General features: G+C 36.8%; 1 protein-coding gene across 2 annotated transcripts in view; it reads right to left on the bottom strand.

Moving 5' to 3' along the window:
- The window catches only part of LOC127851917 (two pore channel protein 2-like), a 60,288-nt gene that overhangs the window by 8,893 nt on the left and 26,075 nt on the right, over positions 1-25,320 (bottom strand). For both annotated transcript variants that reach the window (XM_052385903.1, XM_052385904.1), the window contains exons 13-22: positions 25,211-25,306; positions 21,554-21,676; positions 19,686-19,742; positions 18,967-19,095; positions 9,449-9,495; positions 9,099-9,198; positions 7,962-8,033; positions 5,140-5,219; positions 1,007-1,097; positions 356-438 (exon numbers count right to left, since the gene is read on the bottom strand). In XM_052385903.1, the coding sequence (XP_052241863.1) occupies positions 356-438; positions 1,007-1,097; positions 5,140-5,219; positions 7,962-8,033; positions 9,099-9,198; positions 9,449-9,495; positions 18,967-19,095; positions 19,686-19,742; positions 21,554-21,676; positions 25,211-25,306 (878 nt within the window). The remainder of the gene's footprint in view (positions 1-355; positions 439-1,006; positions 1,098-5,139; positions 5,220-7,961; positions 8,034-9,098; positions 9,199-9,448; positions 9,496-18,966; positions 19,096-19,685; positions 19,743-21,553; positions 21,677-25,210; positions 25,307-25,320) is intronic.

Here is a 25,320-nt window from a genome sequence, read left to right as displayed (position 1 = left end):
GCACATTGTCTCAATGACCTGAACATGAACACAAAAATCCTTGAACAAGTACAGGAGATAAGGAGTAGATACGCGAAAATGGAGGCTCAATGTTTGGACTCATAATTACCTTAATTTTGAGCCAGTATGACTGCCTTATGCCTTCTGCACATCCTATTCAACACATTTTCATTTGAAGCAGATTTAATATAAACATGTCAGCAGGTAAAGAGGATATAAAGCAGAAACAAAAGTGTAACGGATCGACTGACGGACGGATGTATATATGTGGGGCTTTCCAATAATCCCCCTCCTGCTTTGCAGCCTTGCATAAACAAACTTATTACAATCAACTCTAGATTATTTCACAACATACTTGGTCGTGTATTTTCCATATGCATACATGAACACTTGCCAGTTGTTAAGAACCATGATGTCCCATAGAACAACAATCGAGGCCTGAAATCATAGAAGCATACCATTTTACTTCATGCTGTTATGTCATGCTATCAAGGTTTATTAGTTTTTTAAGGGTCATAATTCATTTTTTCACATTTGAAGGTTTAAGTAAAATCTGATAAACAACCAAGGAATAAATACTAGAGAAAAGTTCTATTGTTCCTAGATGGCGAGCTATTGTGATCAATTCATCTTTAAATGTGTACATTTTTTTCAACTGATCATGTTTGCATGCAGTTATTGCTAAAAGTCATAAATGACAAATTTCAATAAAAAAAACATAATATTGTATAAATTTTAAGTTAAGTATCATTTTCAGTACCGTTAAAAATATCATACTTTTAACAATATCAGTATTGTAACATTTTAATATTGATGATATCCAATCCTACATATATGATAAATACCAGAAAAGGCACAACACACTTCTAACAGATTGATCACTAAAAATAGCATTTTATTATTGGACCCTTGTATCTATCCCCAAACATTTTTTTGTGATGTTTAGTATATAAAAAAAATATCCTCAACAATATCACTCATAAAAAGTTGAATGTCAAAGACTAACAGCGAAGTCATCAAAGTTGTTTGCCCAGTAGTTGAGTTGTTCATAGCTACCACACTCCATGGTTGGGTTACTCAATATCGAGGAGTTGCCACTGAAAGAGAACTGAATATGAACCGGCTCTGAAAACAGGGGTCAATGCATGTGTAGTGTCAGGGGTCAATGCATGTGTAGTGTCAGGGGTCAATGCATGTGTAGTGTCAGGGGTCAATGCATGTGTAGTGTCAGGGGTCAATGCATGTGTATTGTCAGGGGTCAATGCATGTGTAGTGTCAGGGGTCAATGCATGTGTAGTGTCAGGGATCAATGCATGTGTAGTGTCAGGGGTCAATGCATGTGTAGTGTCAGGGTCAATGCATGTGTAGTGTCAGGGGTCAATGCATGTGTAGTGTCAGGGGTCAATGCATGTGTAGTGTCAGGGGTCAATGCATGTGTAGTGTCAGGGGTCAATGCATGTGTAGTGTCAGGGGTCAATGCATGTGTAGTGTCAGGGGTCAATGCATGTGTAGTGTCAGGGATCAATGCATGTGTAGTGTCAGGGATCAATGCATGTGTAGTGTCAGGGGTCAATGCATGTGTAGTGTCAGGGATCAATGCATGTGTAGTGTCAGGGATCAATGCATGTGTAGTGTCAGGGGTCAATGCATGTGTAGTGTCAGGGATCAATGCATGTGTAGTGTCAGGGATCAATGCATGTGTAGTGCCAGGGATCAATGCATGTGTAGTGTCAGGGATCAATGCATGTGTAGTGTCAGGGGTCAATGCATGTGTAGTGTCAGGGGTCAATGCATGTGTAGTGTCAGGGGTCAATGCATGTGTAGTGTCAGGGGTCAATGCATGTGTAGTGTCAGGGGTCAATGCATGTGTAGTGTCAGGGGTCAATGCATGTGTAGTGTCAGGGGTCAATGCATGTGTAGTGTCAGGGGTCAATGCATGTGTAGTGTCAGGGGTCAATGCATGTGTAGTGTCAAGGATCAATGCATGTGTAGTGTTGGGGGTCAATGCATGTGTAGTGTCAGGGGTCAATGCATGTGTAGTGTCAGGGGTCAATGCATGTGTATTGTCAGGGGTCAATGCATGTGTAGTGTCAGGGGTCAATGCATGTGTAGTGTCAGGGGTCAATGCATGTGTACAGGGGTCAATGCATGTGTATGGTCATCCCAGATGAGTATGTACAGTCTGCGTCCACACAAAAAGTGGATTTTTGCTTAGAAGATATTTCTTTTCCATGAAATACAAACAAACAGAAAGTATTGTCCCTGATTAGCCTGTGTGGACTGCACAGGCTAATCTGAGACAACAGTTTACATGCATGCATTAAGATGTGTTTTCCCAAAGCAGTGCCCACACAGGCTAATTGGTAGTGCTGCAACAATTTTCCAGTATATCGGTTTATATCGCAATACGCCATCCGCATATTGTATTGCGATACGATTTTCATCATACCGGTACAAAAGTTTTACGTCCAGAAAGCCATCTGAAACGAGTCATGATCAATGTACCTATGAAGTTTCATGATCCTAGCCCCAAGCGTTCTTGAGATATCATCCGGAAACCACCTGGTGGACGGACCGACCGACCTACCAACCTACCGACCGACCGACATGAGCAAAGCAATATACCCCCTCTTCTTCGAAGGGGGGCATAATAATGATATCAAGGTAAACAAAACAAAGCGTCGTTAAGGAAAAATAAATTGTTACGTAAAAATAGCATTCTAAAAAGTCTATTTTAGGGAGTAGCGTTTTTACATGGGAGCATTCGTTTGATGCTTTTGAACAATTATCGTTGAATTAATTAGGCACAACTGTAAATGTTTCGTTCGATTCAGAATTGAGCATAATTTAATTTAATTATTTAATTTAATTATTTAATATGTAATCCGAATGTCAGAAACACGCTTCGGAATTTTAATGCTTACGCGACAATAACAAATTCTAGCGTGAAATTAAATGTGCTTTATCCTTTGTCTTAATAAAAAGCATGGAAAGTGCGGGTCTATTTTGTGTTGTATAAAAAAAGGAACATCACAGGCGATATAAGCGTGGTCAGTGGAAAAAATCTGCCCCGATTGGACGTTATTTCATGACATCTTTAAATAGTAACAAATGCCAAAATGTATTTGATACTTAAGAAAATTGGCGAATGTTTGTGTGATTGTAGGACATAAGCCCCCCAGGACAAAACCCCCCCAATGAAAAAATGAACATTTGGACAATTGCCCCCCAGTAGAAATGACAGGTAGGATATAAGCCCCCCAGTGCTTATTTTGCATCTGGACATTTGCCCCCCAGTGCTTATTTTAGAAGTGAACATTTGCCCCCCAGTGCTAATATCATATGTTGTTTACATTAAACTAGTATATCTCTGTCTTTGGATTCATTATTATTTCATATCTCACAAATATATAATCATAGAAACTTGGATCATTATAATTTGAAATAAAAAAGGCCCAGAAACACACTTGAATTTCCTAATCTTAGGTAAAACAAACATCTTAAAGAATTGTTCTTTAATTAATCAATCAAAAGGATTATCAGCTTGTTAAAGGTGTGACATGTGGCTTTGATCATATACTTGTTAATGAAAATTAATGGCTTCTTTATTTAATCAATCAAAAGGATTATCAATAATAATTATCATAACTTAGTACAAATAATGATAATTAAAGTGAACACATATAACAACATTTAAAGGCAATTATTTTTGTAGTTACATTGTTTGAGTGACAATTAACTAAAACTTAGTATATAACGAAACTATCAAATTTCAAATGATACATTTCATCATGGAAATTATTAAGAGTAATAAAGGGTCTGAGAAATTACTGAAGGATGGGTACTCTTACACCAAAAAGAAGTCTCGTAAAGAATCAATACATTGGGAATGTTCCAAGCGCAGAAGCGCTTCATGTAAAGGAACCTTGACAACTAATCTTGATGTAAGTATAATATTAAAATGCTATTTGTTATCTTTGCTATCATAACTTTTAAAATAGCCATTTGCAAAATTAATTCCAGACAGTATTGCATAACTTCACAAATTTAATTTTTTGAAGTAAAGGTAAATGTAGTATTTGTAAGCTTTACCAACATTCAAAATATCAATTAATTTACATAATTAATTCCAAACAGTTATACAAAACGTCACAAAATAATTTTATATGTAATAAATTAAATGTTTCATTGCTATTATCCTTAGTTACAATATTAAAAAATTGTTTTTATATATTCAGGTTACTATGGTCACATCATCCACAACACACAGTAACGATGCTGACCACTTAGCCATAGAAGTTATGAAAGTCAGAGAAGAGATCAAATCCAGTGTCGCCTTATTTATCCCTTCCATTATTTAAGCCTTTCAGTGGTGGTAATTGGATAAATGGATTATCATCTCAAAGGTTTTGAGTAATCAGGTGGCGTGGTGATAATTGGACATGATTATCTGCTCAATCGAGTAATGTCATTGAAAATTAGGCACTGGGGGGCAAATGTCCACTTCTAAAATAAGCACTGGGGGGCAAATGTCCAGATGCAAAATAAGCACTGGGGGGCTTATATCCTACCTGTCATTTCTACTGGGGGGCAATTGTCCAAATGTTCATTTTTTCATTGGGGGGGTTTTGTCCTGGGGGGCTTATGTCTGGATCCCGTTTGTGTTTCTTGTTATTCTTGAGCACTTTTATAGCAAATATTTACCAGAATTTGCTTTAAAACTGGAATATACGGGATTATCGGGTAATTGGCGAGTTATACTTCTGGTACAAGTTAGCAATATATTGCGATATATTGCAATACAGGTTTTTGAAGTGACAATATATTGCAATACGCTTTTTGGCATATTGTTGCAGCACTACTAATTGGGGATGACACTTTCCACCTACACTGGATTTTTGCTAAGATCAGACTTCCTTTTAACAAAATAATCCATAAAAGCAGAAATTGTAGTCCCCGATAAGCCTGGATGGACTGCACAGGCTGATCTCTGGGACGACACTTTACACAGATGCATTACGCCCAGTTTTCTCAGAACACAACTCATATAATTAATTTTAAACTGTTTAGCAAAGAAAAAAATGCTTCTGTTTAGGAGGCAAAATAATATATTGAAACATGAAAACCAAGTTTTCTTACCCGGTGTTGTTGACAGGAGCGTATGTAATCTTGCCTTGAAACAACTCCATTCCCAGCATGGCAAAAAAATAGTAGATCACCTTAAAAAGAATACAAAGCAACTGTATACAGCATTTTAACAAAACTAGACAAGTTAAGTAAAAGAATGGCTCTTTTGTATTGTGGAATGGACCTTAAGCCTTTTGTATCGGGAAAAATATCTCCAACACAAATAAGGAAAGGGAAAAATTCTCGAAGGTAAACATAAAATTTTGGGAAAAGTATATGATTTTAAAGGAATTTAATTGAGGGAATACTGCCTTCCATACTAAAGAAGGAAAAAAAAAGTTTGTTAAACACATACAAAACTACCTTTTGAACATGCATTGTTGTTGTTGTTCCATTGAAAAAAAACATGTATTTGTAATATCTTATATAACAAGAGATGTGTTTGTCAGAAACACAATGCCCCCTATTGCCCCGCTTTGAAATAAAATTTCAATATATCATTTGGCAGGTTTAGAAATTATCTCCCTTTTAAAGCTTATTACTTCCCTTGGATTGTATTTACTATAGTGGGGGACATTATATTTTTGCCCTGTCTGTTGGTTTGTTTGTGTGTTTGTTTGTTTGCGCCAAATTTTACATTTGCTATATCTTTTGCAATATTTTCAAGGTCATCCTTCAAGGTCAAAGGTCAAATATATAGCTTCAAAGCGGCACAAAAGGGGACATAGTGTTTCTGACAAACACATATCTTGTTGACTTTTGACCTTGAAGGATGGCCTTGACCTTTCACCACTCAAAATGTGCAGCTTCATGAGATACACACGCATGCCAAATATCAAGTTGCTATCTTCAATATTGCAAAAGTTATTTAAAACTTTAACCAAGGTTAAAGTTTTGGGACAGAATGACAGACAGACAGGCAAAAAACAATATGCTCCCGATCATTCGATCCGGGGGCATAAAAATGCTTAGCTTTAAAAAACAGATATGTGCCCCCAAAACTCAGCTAAATGTGGAATCATTTAATTTTGTTGAAATTAAATTTTGTGAATTTTTACAATGAAGCATAATCTAATTTGTATTAATAACTTTATATTGTGTGATAAAAGACATTGACGTACATGTTTCTTGGACTTTTGATTTTGTGGTTTAGCGGACCCACCAATAATCCTACCTACAATATTGATTTCGCAGTATACCAACTGGAACAAGACTATTGCCATGCAATATAGTCCCCTACCGGCTCCACCATTGTCAGAAATTCCACCATTTTCAGAATTTTTTATATATTATTTGTTGCCATAGCAACCAGAATTTTTGACGTAGGAACAAAATGAAATGACGTGCATAATGTCCATATTGCCATCTATCCATGTTATAAGTTTCATGAAAAAATATCAAGAAATTTTAAAGTTATCGCAGGATCCAGAACACCACCATTTTCAGCAGTATTTTTAGTCTATTTATTGCCCTAGCAACCAGAATTTTTCATGTAGGAACAAAATAAAATGACGTGCATAATGTCCATATTGCCATCTATCCATGTATCAAGTTTCATGAAAAAATATCAAGAACTTTTTAAGTTATCGCAGGATCCAGAAAAGTGTGGCAGGCAGGCAGGCAGGCAGGCAGGCAGGCAGGCAGGCAGGCAGGCAGGCAGGCAGGCAGGCAGGCAGGCAGGCAGACAGACAGACAGACAGACAGACAGACAGACAGACAGACAGACAGACAGACAGACAGACAGACAGACAGACAGACAGACAGACAGACAGACAGACAGACAGACAGACAGACAGAGGCAGGCAGGCAGGCAGGCAGGCAGGCAGGCAGGCAGACAGACAGAGCGCAAACCATAAGTACCCTCCCGTGAAACCGGTAGGGGACAAATTACAAATAAGGGCAATGGGTTTTCAGTAATGATTTTCAATTTTTATTTTTTTTTCCCAATCCCTGTTTTGAGTCCTGTGACCTTATTAATCAGCAAAGCCAAAACAATCTGAAGAATTTGAACATTAAAGGACCACTTAAAAGCATATGAAAATGTGCAAACAGCATAAAACAAGAACAGCTCGAGAGTAACTCGCATTCTGTTCAGGTTTTATGCTGTTTGCTGCTCATCAGTATGTAAGAGTTGGAAATGAAGCCTTTATAATTTGAATCTACATGAAGTAAGAAAGGTCTTTAATTAAGTTTAATTTCAGAGATGCTTCAAAATGAGTATCGAAGTGGTAAAGGGTTAAAGGACCACCCAAAGAACATTCCTGTGAAGCTTTGTCAAAGTCAACCCCCCAGCAATGGATGAGGTGTTGTTTGAACAAAAAAGCTGACGGGACAGACACACACATACGAATAGACCGACAACAGTCACTATGGTATCCAAATAGCTCACCATGATACAAACTGCATCAAAACATCCAGGAGTGTAAGCTCACATGCAGATTACCACGATTGTAAACTACATCCGCAAAACTTTATAAAATTATAAGCAACACAAAAACCTGACAGATGACAAGGGCAAATCTGTGATCCCTCTATAAATGCTGGGATAAACACTAAAACAAATACATGTGCCTAAAGTGTAATCACAGATAAGCCTGTGCTGTCCACCTAGATTGAATTTACCTGCAGAAGAGACTTTGTTTCACACAAAAATTTAATTTTAAAAAAAGCGTTGACATTCCTGATTAGCCTTTGCAGTCCACACAGGCTAATCTGGGACAACACTTTTCGCACATGCATTAAGCCGTTTTTTTCCCAGAGCAATCATAACACATTAATCACATAAAATCAGAATGTTTTTATACAATAATCATTTTCAACTGCATTGAACTTACAACCAGGATTCCTCCAAATGACCTCAGGTTTTTCACAAGGTCTAGAAGAGTGTGAGCCACTATAGCCATTGCCTGAAACATGGAAACAAAAGCTATATAGCCATTGCCTCAAACATGGAAACAATAGCTATATAGTCATTGCCTGAAACATGGAAACAAAAGCTATATAGCCATTGCCCGAAACATGGAAACAATAGCTATATAGTTATTGCCTGAAACATGGAAACAATAGCTATATAGCCATAGCCTGAAACATGGAAACAATAGCTATATAGCCATTGCCTGAAACATGGAAACAATAGCTATATAGCCAATGCCTAAAACGTGGAAACAATAGCTAATTAGTCATTACCTGAAACATGAAAACAATAGCTATATATCAATTGCCTGAAACATGGAAACAATAGCTATATAGCTATTGCCTGAAACGTGAAAACAATATGTATCTATTATGTTTAGACAGCTTGAACTGAGTGAGAATGAAAGGTCAATGTTCACCAAATTCTGAAACCTAACAAGAGCACCGCATAACGGGTGCCACACTCGGCTGCGGGTGCAGTTTTTAATAAATGAAAGCTTGTCAGAATTTTTAATTTTTTTTAGAGGGCACAGTGACCTTGACCTTTGACCTTATGATCCAAAAATGGGTGTGGCATGTAGAACTCATCAAGGTGCAGCTACATATGAAGTTTCAAAGTTGTAGGTTGAAGCATTTTGATTTTAGAGCCAATGTTCAAAACCTTGACAAAATGTTAAGATTTGAGCACAAAGCGGACGACACAACGACGGACACGACTAGCTGGCTATGACAATTCCTCGGGTTTTCTCCGAAAACGCCGAGCTTAAAATGGCTATAGTGTTTTTATAGACAAAAAAAAGTTAATATTAAAGGCCAAACTTTGACTTCAGTGAACTGTGTTTGAATTTCATTTATGATTTTTTAAATTAATACATCAACACAGGTATTCAAATATGCAGGTACATAACCATAATTTTAAAGAAAACTATTGTCTTTTTATGGCAAAAATACCTTTTAAAGAGTTTAAATATTCAAATAAAGGAAAAAGAATACTCAAATGTTTCAGTATTATTCCAATCCTTAAGGAAATCACATAGAATACTTGTTGTTATGGTTACCTTAATATGCCAGATGACCCTGAGAACTCGAAACATAATCAAGATGTTGATCAGTCGCACAGTGTTCCACAGTATGGTGTTGTCATGAGCCTCTGATTCACTGAAACATGTGTGCCTCGCTCTTGGAAAACGGGATTAAATGCATGTGCGTAAAATGGCATCCTGATTTTTTTGTTAAACCCTTTATCACTTAGATACATATTTTGACTAATTTTTAGTCCCTTAGAAAGTTAAATTTAATTGAAGACCTTTCTTACTAGACTTAAGTTTTAAAGGCTTCATTTCCAATCCTTAGGCACTGATGAGCAGCAAACAGCATTAAACCTGAACAGACTGTGAGTAACAAATACCTGAAGAATGGGAAGCCATAGATTGACACTGTGACAATCTCACTGATCTGAAATATATATAAAAAAATCTGTGTTATCAGTCAGTTGCTTGAACATCTATGATCATTTTGTGAAGTCATCTTTATTGAAATGGTTAGCGTGTATAGTATAGCTGTATAGCTGTGGCTGTATAATAGTCTAAAATCAGTGCAAGATTTGATTCAGTCTTCTTTTCTATAATTGTTATATAAAAGTTGATAATGTTTTATCTATAATATTACATTTTTACCTTTATTATTTTATTTAAGTACTATTCATTCTGCCTTCGATAGTGGGGATAAAACCCATGACCTCCCTAGGACGACACCATATCCAACATGCAATGGTGACCCTACATTAATTTAGACCCTGTATCATTTTAGCAGAAGTACATGTAAATGTTGCAGATCATACGAAAATTGATATGATGTATCTACAATTGTACTGTAATTTTGTACAACTAAGTTTTAACAAACTGAAAATACTTTTATGTTAGAAATATCAACCTTACAAAAGATAAAACTGGCCATTGTTAGAAAACAACTTTCAGTTTGATTTATTTATTATAACTGCTTGGGGCATATTTTTTGAAAGCAAGCATTCTCATCATCATATTATGATTAACAATAAAGAAGCAACTTAAAAATTATCAGTGAAAACAAGAGAGCCATGATGGCCTTTTAGTGCTCACTTTAGTTCACGGCCACTCATTGTTGAGGACTTGACCTGACAGAGGTCACAAACTTAGTAAGAGAACAATAGGAAGCCCTAAATAAACAAGACATGTGGGCATAGGGCACAAATTCCACTTTAATCTCAAAACTCTTCTTATGTCAAACACAAGCTTTTACAAGCCAACTCTGACTATTTACCTCAAACGGTTACCATGACCTTTAATACACGCAACAAACAGTCTCCAACTCAGCCTAGAAAATGTTAGCGCAACAATCTGACCAAGTTTCCTCAAAAATGAACATCTACACTTAACAATGTTTTTACCTAGTGACTTAGTTTTGCGACATAAATGACCCAACTAGGCAATTAGATATTGTCCAACTGTACATTCTGACCAAATTTCTGATTGAGTAATAAATATGGCCTCTAGAGTGGTAACAAGCTAAAACAAGAGCACCGCCTTGCGGGTGCAGACCGCTCATCTATTTTCTTTTTAAAGGTGAAGGGACTCTCATTTTCAATCACAAAGGAGGGAGGGGTGGAGTGAAGAGCGGTGCATTGTGTGGGTGTGTGGACATTTATCACATTTTCTTCCAAAAATGCGAAAAAAAGGAAAAAAAAAATTGGGGGGGGGGGGTGGGGGGGGATTCTTGGGTGCGATGGTTGGACAGTATTTCAAACATAAAATAATAAAAATAAATATTTGTTTTTTAAACCGTTTCATAAAAAAAATGGGGGGGGGGGGTGAGGTGGGGGGAATAGTGTGAGGGTGTGGTGGTAATTTGTGAGATGATCTTAAAAAAAAAAAAAAAAAAAAAAAATAGGGGGGGGGGATTCGGGCGGGGGGAGGGGGGGGTGGGGTGGGGGGGATTCTTGGGTGCGATGGTTTGACGGTATTTCAAACATAAAATAATCAAAATAAATAGTTTTGTTTTTTAACCGTTTAAAAAAAAAATTGGGGAGGGGGTGGGGTGGGGGGGGTATAGTGTGAGGGTGTGGTGGTCATTTGTGAGATGATCTTAAAAAAAAAAAAAAAAAAAAAAAAAGGGGGGGGGGGGTTGGGGGGGGGGCACGGGCGATGGTTTGGGTGGAGTCTATTGTGGTATGTCAGGTAAGAGTAGTTTTGTCAAAGTATCAATCAAATCTAATCATAAATAAAGAAGTTATGGCAATTTTAGAGAAATTTAATCATTTGACCTTGAGAGTCAAGGTCATTCAAAGGTCAAGGTAAAATTCAACTTGCCAGGTACAGTAACCTCATGATAGCATGAAAGTATTTGAAGTTTGAAAGCAATAGCCTTGATACTTAAGAAGTAAAGTGGATCGAAACACAAAATTTAACCATATATTCAAAGTTACTAAGTCAAAAAAGGGCCATAATTCCGTAAAAATGACATCCAGAGTTATGCAACTTGTCCTTTTACTGTACCCTTATGATAGTTTGCGAGTGTTCCAAGTATGATAGCAATATCTATGATACTTTAGGGGTAAAGTGGACCAAAACACAAAACTTAACCAAACTTTCAATTTTCTAAGTATAAAGGGCCCATAATTCCGTCCAAATGCCAGTCAGAGTTACATAACTTTGCCTGCACAGTCCCCTTACGGTAGTTAGTAAGTGTTGCAAGTATGAAAGCAATAGCTTTGATACTTAAGGAATAAAACGGACCTTAACACAAAACTTAACCAAAATTTTCAATTTTCTAAGTATAAAAAGGGCACATAATTCTGTCAAAATGCACGCCAGAGTTATCTAACTTTGCTAGCCCAGTCCCCTCATGATAGTAAGTAAGTGTACCAAGTTTGAATGCAATAGCATTGATACTTTCTGAAAAAAGTGGACCTAAACGCAAAACTTAACCAAAATTTTCAATTTTCTAAGTATAAAAAGGGCACATAATTCAGTCAAAATGCACGCCAGAGTTATCTAACTTTGCCTGCCCAGTCCCCTCATGATAGTAAGCAAGTGTACCAAGTTTGAATGCAATAGCATTGATACTTTATGAGAAAAGTGGACCTAAACGCAAAACTTAACCGGACGCCGACGCCGACGCAGACGCCGACGCCGACGCCAAGGTGATGACAATAGCTCATTTTTTTTTTTCAAAAAATAGATGAGCTAAAAAGAGCTGTCAGAAGACAACAAGCTCGACTTTTCAAGTGCTTGACAGTATAAAGGGGAAATTGTTAATATTCAATAAGGTCAAGGTAATATAGTCATATTCTAACTGGAAGAGGACCATAATTGAAACATATTGATCACTCATGTTTTAAAGAAGTGGTACATTCTGGGCGATTCTGAGTTCAAGTATATTTTCAACAATCTATTGAACATTTGTAAAGACATAAAACAAACTAATAACATTACATTTCAAGTTTGATAGCAATAGCTTGGGTGTGATGGCTGGACGGTCTTTCAAAAATAAAAACATTTTTTTTTTTGTTTTTTACCATGTTTCAAAAAATAATATTTTTTGTGTGGGGGGGGGTGGAGAGGGGGAATCTTCTTTTTTATCGGGCGGGGGGGGGGGGGGGGGGGGGGGGGGGGGGTGGGGGATTCTGGGGTGGGGGTTGGTTTGGGTGGAGTCCATTGTGGTATTCAGGTAAGTGTTGTAAGTGTTGTTAGAGCTGTGTTCGTGAAACACAATGCCCCCTACTGCGCCGCTTTAAAGCCATATCTTTGACCTCGAAGGATGACCTTGACCTTTCACCACTCAAAATGTGCAGCTCCATGAGATATGCATGCATGCCAAATATCAAGTTGCTATCTATAATATCGCAAAATTTGACCTTTGACCTTGAAGGATGACCTTGACCTTTCATCACTCAAAATGTGCAGCTCCATGAGATACGCATGCAAGCCAAATATCAAGTTGCTATCTTCAATATTGCAAAATTTGACCTTTGACCTTGAAGGATGACCTTGACCTTTCCCCACTCAAAATGTGAAGCTACATAAGATACGCATGCATGCCAAATATCGAGTTGATATCTTCAATATTTCAAAATTTGACCTTTGACCTTGAAGGATGACCATGACCTTTCACCACTCAAAATGTGCAGCTCCATGAGATACACATGCATGCCAAATATGGAGTTGCTATCTTTAATATCGCAAAATTTGACCTTTGACCTTGAAGGATGACCTTGACCTTTCATCACTCAAAATGTGCAGCTCCATGAGATACGCATGCAAGCCAAATATCAAGTTGCTATCTTCAATATCGCAAAATTTGACCTTTGACCTTGAAGGATGACCTTGACCTTTCACCACTCAAAATGTGAAGCTACATAAGATACGCATGCATGCCAAATATTGAGTTGATATCTTCATTATTGCAAAATTTGACCTTGACCTTTGACCTTGAAGGATGACCATGACCTTTCAACACTCAAAATGTGCAGCTCAATGAGATACTCATGCATGCCAAATATTGAGTTGCTATCTTCAATATTGCAAATTTTGACCTTTGACCTTTGACCTTGAAGGATGACCTTGACATTTCACCACTGTAAATGTGCAGCTCCATGAGATACACATCCATGCCAAATATCATGTTGCTATCTTCAATATTGCAATAGTTATGACCAATGTTAAAGTTTTCGGGCAAACGGACAGACGCCCATATATTTGACCTTTGACCTTGAAGTACGACCTTGACCTTCCACAACTCAAAATGTGCAGCTCCATGAGATACACATCAATGCCAAATATCATGTTGCTATCTACAATATTGCAATAGTTATGGTCAATGTTAAAGTTTTCGGATGGATGCACAGACTGACGGACAGTTCAACTGCTACCGGGGGTATAAAAAACAAGTGGGCCATGATGGCCCTGTATCGCTCCACTGTTGAAAAAAGGCTGAAACAAATATTCTCTGCATGTTCAAATACTTAAATATAGGCCCTATTTAAGCACATGTACACTTTTGCAGTGTTCTGCCGTGAATTTTTACTATTGGGGACAGGGAACCTTTATGGTTAAAAAAGTGGGGACAAAAAGGAAAAATATGGGGACAGAGAAATATATTTGTAGCAGAATTTAATTTTCAGAAACTTATTATATTTTACTTGCACTCTTAAATTTGCTTGTTTTCTTCTTACAGCAAGTCCACAGGACTTAACATTCTTATTCAACCATGAATATTTTAAAAACTTTTTAAAACTGTCAAACAAAAGTCAACATATTTACAAAACTTTCAACAGATTTATGGTCATTGAACTCAGCATTGCGTGTCAAAGTACTTGTTCGATAATTAGAATTACCGATAGTAAAGGCGTTTTTTTTGTGCTTTATGCACAAAGTGTATGTCATTTTGTTGTTGTCAAACAGTGACCAAGACAATTTTCGAAGCCAATTTGCTTGGAACGTATGTTTAGGGTCAGGGGTAGACTTTTTTGTCATTGCTAAGCGATGTTGGGACTTGGGAAGACTCTGTTGGGGTGTTGTTATTATTATCGTCGTATTTTCTAATTTTACTTGCTGGAGGACAAAAACTAAAATGGATTTTGTTTTCTTCGGCCGGTCACTTTCCGCCATTTTGATTGGTTGTTATCATCTCAACTTATCAATGCAATAAAGTGTTATTAAAGTAAATTTACCATTGGCTGCAAAATGACGTCACGTCCAATGAAATAATTCGTTTTGATTACACACTCACTCGATTACTTTACTGACTTACCAATTGAATTGATTAGTTTTTATTACTAATTCCTGTGGGCTCGCGGACCCATATACGGAAAACAGGTGGGGACAAATCTTTTATTTTTGAGCCAATGACGCAAGGGCGCATCCAAGGCAGAACATCGCTTTTGTGACCCCCTGGGCTTGGTCAAATTTAACCCCAGGGGCATAATTTGAGCAAACTTTGTAGAGGACTACTATATCTCACTACATGTACATACAAAATATTGAAGCCCTAGGTCCTAGAGTTAAGGACAAGAATATTTTAAAAGTTTTCACAAAATAAGCAAGATATAAGCGTATATAATGTTCAGTTTTGTGACCCGCGGGTCAGGGTAAAATTTGACCCAAAGGGCATAATTTAAACAAACTTGGTAGAGGACTATAAGATGTTACTGCATACCAAATTTGGTAGCCATAGTCTGAATGGTTTTCGACAAGAAGATTTTTAAAGATTTCACAAAATAGGAACTTTATAAGCGTTTATTCAATTTTGTGACCCCCAGGGCAGGGTCAAAGTTGACCCCAGAGGCATTATTTGAACAATTTGGAAGAGGTTTATTAGATGTCACTACATACCAAATTTGGTAGCCCTAGGCCCAATGGTTATGGACAAAAGTTTTTTAAGTTTTCACAAAATAGGCCCTATATAAGTGTATGTTCAGTTTAGTGACCCCCGGGCAGGGTCAAATTTGACCAAAGGGGCATAATTTGAACAAACTTGGTAGAGAACTATTAGATGTCACTACATACCAAATTTGGAAGCCCTATGCCTTATGGTTAGGGACAATATGATTTTTAAAGTTTTCACAAAATAGGCACTATATAAGCATATAATCGATTTTGTGGCCCCCAGGGCAGGGTCAAATTTGACTCCAGGGGCATAATTTGAACAAACTAGGTGGAGGACTATACAATGTCACTACATACCAAATTGTGTTGCCCTAGGCCTAATGGTTATGGACAAGAAATTTTTTACAAAATAGGCATTATATAAGCATATGTTCAATTTTGTGACCCCCGGGGCAGGTTTAAATTTGACCCCAGGGATAAAATATGAACAAATTTGGTAGAGGACTATAAAATGTCACTACATACCAAATATGATAGCCCTTAGGCCGGATGGTTATGGACAGAAGATTTTTGAAGTTTTCACAAAATAGGCCTTATATAAGCATAAGTTCAATTTTGTGATCCCCGGGGCAGGGTCAAATTTGACCCCAGGGGCATATTTTGAACAAACTTGGTAGAGAACTATAAGATTTAACTACATACAAAATTTGGTAGCCCTAGTCCCAATGTTTATGGACAAGATGATTTTTAAAGAATTCACAAAATAAGACCTTTATAAGCATATATTCAATTTTGTGACCCACGGGGCAGTTTCAAATTTGACCCCAGGGACATAATTTGAACAAACTAAGAAGAAAACTATTACATGTCACTACATACCAAATTTGGTACCCCTTTGCCAGACAGTTATGGACAGAATGATTGTTAAAGTTTTCACAAAATAAGCCTTATATAAGCATATGTTCAATTTTGTGACCCTCGGGCAGGGTCAAACTTGACCCCAGGGGCAAAATTTGAAAAAAATTGGTAGAGGACTATAAGATGTCACTACATACCAAATTTGGTAGCCCTAGGCCCAATGGTTATGGACAAGGAGTTTTGTAAAGTTTTCACAAAATAGACCCTATATAAGCATATGTTCAATTTTGTGACCCCCGGGGCAGGGCCAAATTTGACCCCAGGGGCATAATTTGAAGAAATTTGGTAGAGGACTATAAGATGTCTCTACATACCAAATTTGATAGCCCTAGGCCCAATGGTTATGGACGAAATGATTTTTTAAGTTTTCACAAAATAGACCTTATATAAGCATATGTTCAATTTTGTGACCCCTGAGTCAGGGTCAAATTTGACCCCAGGGGCATAATTTGAAGAAATTTGGTAGAGGACTATTAGATGTCTCTACATACCAAATTTGATAGCCCTAGGCCCAATGGTTATGGACGAAATGATTTTTTAAGTTTTCACAAAATAGACCTTATATAAGCATATGTTCAATTTTGTGACCCCTGAGTCAGGGTCAAATTTGACCCCAGGGGCATAATTTGAAGAAATTTGGTAGAGGACTATTAGATGTCTCTACATACCAAATTTGATAGCCCTAGGCCCAATGGTTATGGAAGAGATGATTTTTAATTTTTCACAAAATAGGCCTTATATATGCATATGTTCAATTTTCTGACCCCCGGGGCAGGGTCAAATTTGACCCCAGGGGCATAACTTAAATAAATTTGGTAGAGGACTATTAGATGTCTCTACATACCAAATTTGATAGCCCTAGGCCCAATGGTTATGGATGAGATGATTTTTAAAGTTTTCACAAAATAGGCCTTATATAAGTAAATTTTCATTTTTGTGACCCCCTGGGCAGGGTCAAATTTGACCCCAGGGACATAATTTGAACAAATTTGAAAGAGGTTCACCCCAGGAACATTCCTGAGAAATTTCATCAGAATTGGACCAGTAGTTTAGGAGAAGATGTTTAAAGGAAAAGTTAACGCACGCACACACGATGGACACAGGACCATGACATAAGCCCAGCTGGCTTTTGGCCAGTGGAGCTAAATAGGAAAAAAATATATATAAAAAATTTTGGGGGGGATTCTGGGGTTGGACCTGGGGGATGGTTTTGGCGGAGTCCATTGTGGTATATCAGGTAAGCGTTGTTTTGTCAAAGTATGAATCAAATCTGGTCCTAAATAAAGAAGTTATGGCAATTTAAGCAAAATTTATTTATTTGACCTTGAGATTCAAGGTCATTCAAAGGTCAATGTCAAATTTAACTTGCCAGGTACAGTACCCTCATGATAGTAAGAAATTATTTGAAGTTTTAAAGCAATAGCCTTGATACTTTAGAAGTAAAGTGCATCTAAACACAAAATTTAACAAAATATTCAAAGTTACTAAGTCAAAAAAGGGCCATAATTCCGTCAAAATGCCAACCAGAGTTATGCAACTTGTCCTGTACAGTCCCCTTATGACAGTTAGCTAGTGTTCCAACTCTGAAAGCAATAGCTATGATACTTTAGAAGTAAAATGGACCAAAACACAAAACTTATCCAAATTTTCAATTTTCTAAGTATAAAAAGGGCCATAATTCTGTAAAAATGCCAGTCAGAGTTACTAAACTTTGCCTGCACAGTTCCCTTACGATAGTCAGTAAGTGTTGCAAGTATGAAAGCAATAGCTGTAATACTTCAGGAATAAAGTGCACCTAAACACAAAACTTAACCAATTTTTCAATTTTCTAAGTATAAAAAGGGCACATAATTCTGTCCAAATGCCAGTCAGAGTTACATTACTTTGCCTGCACATTCCCCTTATGATAGTTAGTACATATGTAAGTGTTGCAAGTATGAAAGCAATAGCTTTGATACTTAAGGAATAAAATGGACCTAAACACAAAACCTAACCAAAATTTTCAATTTTCTAAGTATAAAAAGGGCACATAATTCTGTCAAACTGCACGCCAGAGTTATCTAACTTTGCCTGCCCAGTCCCCTCATGATAGTTAGTAATTGTACCAAGTTTGAATGCAATAGCATTGGTACTTTGTGAGGAAAGTGGACCTAAACGCAAAACTTAACCAAAATTTTCAATTTTCTAAGTATAAAAAGGGCACATAATTCTGTCAAAATGCACGCCAGAGTTATCTAACTTTGCCTGCCCAGTCCTCTCATGATAGTAAGTAAGTGTACCAAGTTTGAATGCAATAGCATTGATACTTTCTGAGAAAAGTGGACCTATACGCAAAACTTAATCGGACGCCGACGCCAACGCCGACGCCAAGGTGATGACAATAGCTCTTTTTTTTTTTCAAAAAATAGATGAGCTAAAAACTTTAACCAACAGCCAAGCTGAGGCCGACGCCGGGGCGAGTAGTATAGCTCTCATTTTTCTTCGAAAAGTCGAGCTAAAAAATTAAGGATGCACACCATATACCGCACACTGGACACCAAAGCACTACAGACACGGGACATACAGTGATCACAATAGGTCACATTCAGTACTTTGTGCTCAGATGAGCTAAGAAATAGTTAAGTTATATTTATTTGATTGTTCATACCAAAAGAATAGTGACAATGATTCCATCATAGATGTTGGTCCAGTCGTAAAGGTAGCGTCTAAATCCCAAACACACAACCATCAGACTTTGCTCTATCACGTAGTAGATGATAAACAAAAAGTTGATTATCTGAAAACAACATATTGTTTAATAACAACAAGAATATTTATGTCAATGGTTGGGTGTGAAACCCTTGTATCTGACAAAAACATTTGTATATAATTAAGATTAGTATGTTAATAGAATCGCAGTGGTTAATTAAAGATAAATCAAATATTAAAAAAATTATTCTGCATTAAATTTAGCAAACAACTGAATATAAAATGGGACAAAATCACTTACTAGAAGGATCATATTAAACATTTTTGGGGATAAAATGTATATGACGTTTACAGAGCACATTAAGATCAAATTATGCATTTGTTAAAAAAGAATTTACTGATATTGTTGCAAGCAAAGGGGAGCAACTGATCCAATATTTTACAATGAATCATGCATGACTAGATACAATGTATTTAATAATTCTTTGAATTTCTTCTTTTCTTCTTATAATGTATGTTTGGTTTTAAATTCAATTTTGATTTTGTCAAACTTTAGGAAAACAACTGATTTTATATAAACAGTTCAGCTGGAAGAGTTTTAACAAAAAGAAAATTTTAATTTATTTTTAGTTATTTTGGTGCTTATCATATCTGTTATAATCAAAAGAAAAAACTCACTCTGAGAGCTGATTTACTGGATGTCAAGGCCCTGTCATACTCTGTGGCCAGTTCAAACTAAAACATTAAACATAATTGCATATTTAAGTACAAGACTTCAAATGCAAAACAGTACATACATGTTTTAATGAAATAAGACAATATATCTTAATCCAAAGCTTAATGCAAAGAGCTAGTAAATTTCATATCTTTTAATTAAAGCTTTAAGCTTATATACATACTTGAGCCCCTTGCCTCAGAAAGAAACAGAACTTAATAGCGTTGGAAAGATCCTGAAATTATTCTCCAAATGATGTTTGAACCCGAAATCTCGTGATTGCAAAGTAGACACCATTTTTCTTAAACCCTTCCAAATTCAACGGAGTTGTACTGTTGCGACCTAAATATGGGCCGTGAAAAGGCCGTTTAATGCATGTGCATAAAGTATCGTCGTTTGCAGTCCGCACATACTGCACAGGCTAGCCTGTGATGACACTTTACACACACTAATTAAACCCCATTTTCACTGAGCGAGGCTCACATCTTTAAGATAACTTAACTATCCCTAGCTGAACAGAACTACCTCAACATAATTGTATTTTATAGGATTTTCATAATAAATAAGTATCGAAAAGGCCTTATGGTGGTCACATGAGAGACTTAGGAACTGATCTGAGAAGATTTTACTGCACGTGACCCAGTTAAGAACTCAGTTAAGATATAATTTTGACAAATTTTCTGACCTGGCATCATGAAGATTTGGAAATTAATGTGACATATTGTGAACACAGTCTTTACCTTAAGTTTGTTGACCTTAGGACCTAGTTAAGGACCCCATAAAACCCAGATTGTTTACTATGTTGAGATATTATTGGGAAGCATGTTCTGAGCAATTTTCAAGCAGATTGAGCAATAAATGTGGCCTATATAGTGTTCACAACTTTTTTTCTTTAATTTTACAAAGTGACCTAGAATGTGACTCCATATCACCACAAAACATCATTGGGACATAAGTTCTGACCAAGTTCATGAAGATTGGGCAATAAATGTGGCCTCTAGAGTGTTCACAAGCTTTTTCTTTTCTTTTACATAGAAAACTAGTTTTTTACCCCTCTTGTCACAGTTTCCAACTCATGCAAAGTATCATGGGGACAAATATTCTGACCAAGATTCATGAAGATTGGGAAATAAATGTAACCACTAGAGCTTTTTTTTTCCTTTGACCAAGCTACCATATTATTTTCCCTTAATGCCCTTGTTTTGAACCAAACAGAATTCGGACCAAGGTTCTGACCAAGTTTCATGAAGAATTCTGAAATAATTTTGACCTTTAGAATGCTCACAAGCTTTTTCTTCATTTGGACATTTCATTGGAAAAAAGGTCCTGACCAAGTTCCATTAAAATTGAGCAACAACAGTGGCTTCCCTGTATTGACAAAATAATGTTGAAGATTGACAATCAACAAGAGATGTGTTTGTCAGAAACACAATGCCCCCTATTGCGCCGCTTTGAAGCCATATATTTAACCTTTGACCTTGAAGTATGACCTTGATCTTGACCTTTTACCACTCAAAATGTGCAGCACCATGAGATACACATGCATGCCAAGTATCAAAGTTGCTATCTTCAATATTGCAAAAGTTATTGCAAAACTTTAACCAAGGTTAAAGTTTTGGTGACAGAATGACAGACAGAATGACAGACAGAATGACAGACAGACAGACAGGCCAAAAACAATATACCCCCGATCATTCGTTCCGGGGGCATAAAAAAAGGATTTCACATACAGATACATGCAATTTTCTACACAACTTTTTCATCAATAATAAAGATAATTACTGTCCCAAAACATTGCACAAAGTTTACAAAACTCCTAACCTTTACTTACAGATATTAGAATGACATTGACGAGAGCGATGAAGTTGCCAAAGTAGCTGAAGTATCTGTGACACACTATCTTCTGTATCCGTAGCAACCAGGGCCGACCTTGAATCCAATTGATCTCAGGTTTCTATAGATAAAACAAATGTTAATAATTATGATAAGCTATTTAAAATTGATGCTCAATGACCAATTAAAAGTCTCTTTTTTCTAATGTCAATTTTGTAACATAATACACAATATTTCTGATATTTCCCAAGAAAAAGGACATGATCATAAATTATACATTATTTTCTTTCCCTGGAAAAGAACCTTCTCATTGAAACTTAAATATCCAATAAACAAATAAACAAATCGTCTTGATCCATAAAACAAATATAGTATTGTTTCAATTTCTAAAGAATAATTTTCCCCTTCAACACATCAGAACTCCAAATCATAGGTCATCAACCAATAAACAATTATTAATCAAGAAATTAATTCAAGAGCATTTGGAATGTTTTTAATGGAAACTGTAATAGATTCTATTGGTGTACAAGACCCCATATATGGCATAGTCATAAACTTCATACATACAGTCTGGACTTGATTATTACAATAAAACTGTCAATCTTTTCTATCCAGACTCTTAATATTAATATTTCTCCTCTTTCATAAGCATACAAACATATTTCAAAAGTTTTAACAATATTTCAAATAAAAGCATTCCCCCGCACCACTTGGTCAGCTTTGATCTCAGGAAAATAACTCAGAAATGTGGTGATACCTAAAGTGTATTGTGCATCTATACTTTATGATGATGACATCTTCCAAGTATAAAATTAATCTCTTGAGAAGTTGAAGAAGTTTACTATTAAATATTAAAACATTTTATTTAACCCTTTACCACTTAGATATGTATGTTGAAGTATTTGTATTCCCTTAAAAAATTACATTTAATTAAAAACCTTTCTAACTAGATTCAAGTTTTAAAGGCTTCATTTCCTACCTTTAGATACTGATGAGCAGCAAACAAAATAAAACTTGAACAGACAGCGAGTTACTTGCCGGCTGTTCTTGTTTTATGCTGCTTGCACATAGCCATTTGCACTTTGTTTTTAAGTGGGAAAGGGTTAAATAAACCATAATAGCAACAGATAAAAAGACTTATAAACTGACTGACCGCATGATTATAAAATACCCCCTCCATGCTGGGTTATCATTGAGACTCACTCTCTAAACAAAACAGGGTTAAATGCATGTGCGTTAAGTGTCATCAAATATAAGCTTGTGCAGTCAGCACAGGCTAATCAGGGACAACACTTCCCACATTTATGGAATTTATTGTTTTAAGCAAGTCTCTTTCTAAACAAGACTATTGTTAAGCAATATGGTCCCGTACCGGTGAAACTCCAACATTTTCAGCAATATTTCTAGTCTATTTGTTGCCAAAGGAACAAGAATTCTTGACGTAGAAACAAAATGAAGTGAAGTGCATAAGATCCATATTGCCATCTATCCATGTTTGAAGTTTCATGAAAAAATATGAAGAACTTTTATAGTTATCGCAGGATTCACCATTTTCAGCAATATTTCTAGTCTATTTGTTGCCATAGCAACCAGAATTCTTGACGTAGAAACAAAATGAAATGACGTGCATAATCTCCACATTGCCATCTGTCCATGCTTCAAGTTTCATGAAACAAGAGGGCCTGAAAAGCCCAAAGTCGCTCACCTGAGATAACAAGATATTATTGGGACACGAAGATCGGAAAATAAATGTGGCCTCTAGAGTGTTAACAAGGTTTTACTATAGCCATATAAGGAAAAATGCCCCGCCCCCTGGCAGACATGTTTTTCAACCAACCGGCATCATTTTTGAACTCATTCAAGATATTATCGGGCTGACTCTTCTGACCAAGTTTCATGAAGACCGGACAGTAAATGTGGCCTCTAGAGTGTTGACAAGATTTTACTAAAGCCATATAAGGAAAAATGCCCCGCCCCTTGGAAGCCATTTTTTTCAAGCAAACATAATTATTTTCGAACTCATCCAATATATCATTGAGACCAATCTTCTGACCAAATTTCATGAAGATTGGACAATAAATGTGGCCTCTAGAGTGTTAACAAGGTTTTACTATAGGCTTATATAGCCATAAAAGGAAAAATGCCCCACCCCTGGTGGCCATGTTTTCAAAGCAACCAAAACCATTTTCGTACTCATCCATGATATCATTGGGACAAATCTTCTGACCAAGTTTCATGATGATCGAAAAATAAATGTGACCTCTAGAGTGTTAACAAGGTTTTACTATAGCCATATAAGGAAAATAGCCCCGCCCCTGTTGTGGCCATGTTTTTCAACGAACCGGCATCATTTTTGATCTCGTCCAAGATATTATTGGGATGAATCTTCTGACCGAGTTTCATGAAGATCGGACTATAAATGTGGCCTCTAGAGTGTTAACAAGATTTTACTACAGCCTTATATAGCCATATAAGGAAAAATGCCCCGCCCCTTGGCGGCCATGTTTTTCAAGCAAACGTAACCATTTTCGAACTCATCCAAGATATCATTAAGACAAATCTTCTGACCATATTTCATCAAGATTGGACAATAAATGTGGCCTCTAGAGTGTTAACAAGGTTTTACTATAGCCATATAAGGAAAATAGCCCCACCCCTGTGGTGGCCATGTTTTTCAACCAACCGGAATCATTTTCGAACTCGTCCAAGATAATATTGGGATGAATCTTCTGACCAAGTTTCATTAAGATTGGACAATAAATGTGGCCTCTAGAGTGTTAACAAGATTTTACTATAGCCATATATAGCCATATAAGGAAAAATGCCCCGCCCCTTGGCAGCCATGTTTTTCATGCAAAGGTTACCATTTTTGAACTCATCAAAGATATCAGTGGGACAAATCTTCTGAGCAAGTTTCATGAAGATCGGAAAATAAATGTGGCCTATAGAGTGTTAACAAGGTTTTACTACAGCCATATTATGAAAAATGCCCCGCCCCCTGGCGGCCATGTTTTTCAACCAACCGGCATCATTTTCGAACTCGTCCAAGATATTATTGGGATGAATCTTCTGACCAAGTTTTATGAAGATCAGACAATAACTGTGGCCTCTAGAGTGTTAACAAGATTTTACTATAGCCATATAAGGAAAAATGCGCCGCCCCTTGGCAGCCATGTTTTTCAAGCAAACGTAACCATTTTCGAACTCGTCCAAGATATCATGTTAACCAATCTTCTGACCAAATTTCATGAAGATTGGACAATAAATGTGGCCTCTAGATAGTGAACAAAGCAAATGTTGACGTCTCACAACGGACGACGGACAAAGGACGACAGACAAAAGGCGATCACACAAGCTCACCATGAGCACGTTGTGCTCAGTTGAGCAAAAAATATTAAGAACTTTTAAAGTTATCGCAGGATCCAGAAAAGTGTGACAGACTCACAGACTGACGGACACACAGAGCGCAAACCATAAGTCCCATCCGGTTTCACAGGTAGTGGACAACAAAAATCCATTCTAAGCAGAAAGTGTTGTCCCTGATAAGCCTGTTCAGACTGCACTGGCTAATATGGTATGACACTTTACTCACTTGCATTAGGCCCTGTTTTTCCAGAACCCGTTCCAAATACATAACTTTGATATTCCCCAGTACCTCTTTTTTGTTCTTGTCCATCTCCATCATGCGTAGCACGGACAGGAAGTTGTTCCAGGTCAGCAGCTGCTCAGGGTTGAAACCAGCTGCAATTGTCTGCAATGATAAAT

Source organism: Dreissena polymorpha, chromosome 11 (assembly GCF_020536995.1).
Source record: "Dreissena polymorpha isolate Duluth1 chromosome 11, UMN_Dpol_1.0, whole genome shotgun sequence".
Classification (NCBI taxonomy): Eukaryota; Metazoa; Mollusca; class Bivalvia; order Myida; family Dreissenidae; genus Dreissena; species Dreissena polymorpha.
Note: the sequence above shows the minus strand (reverse complement) of the source record. Positions and strands in the feature narration are given on the sequence as shown.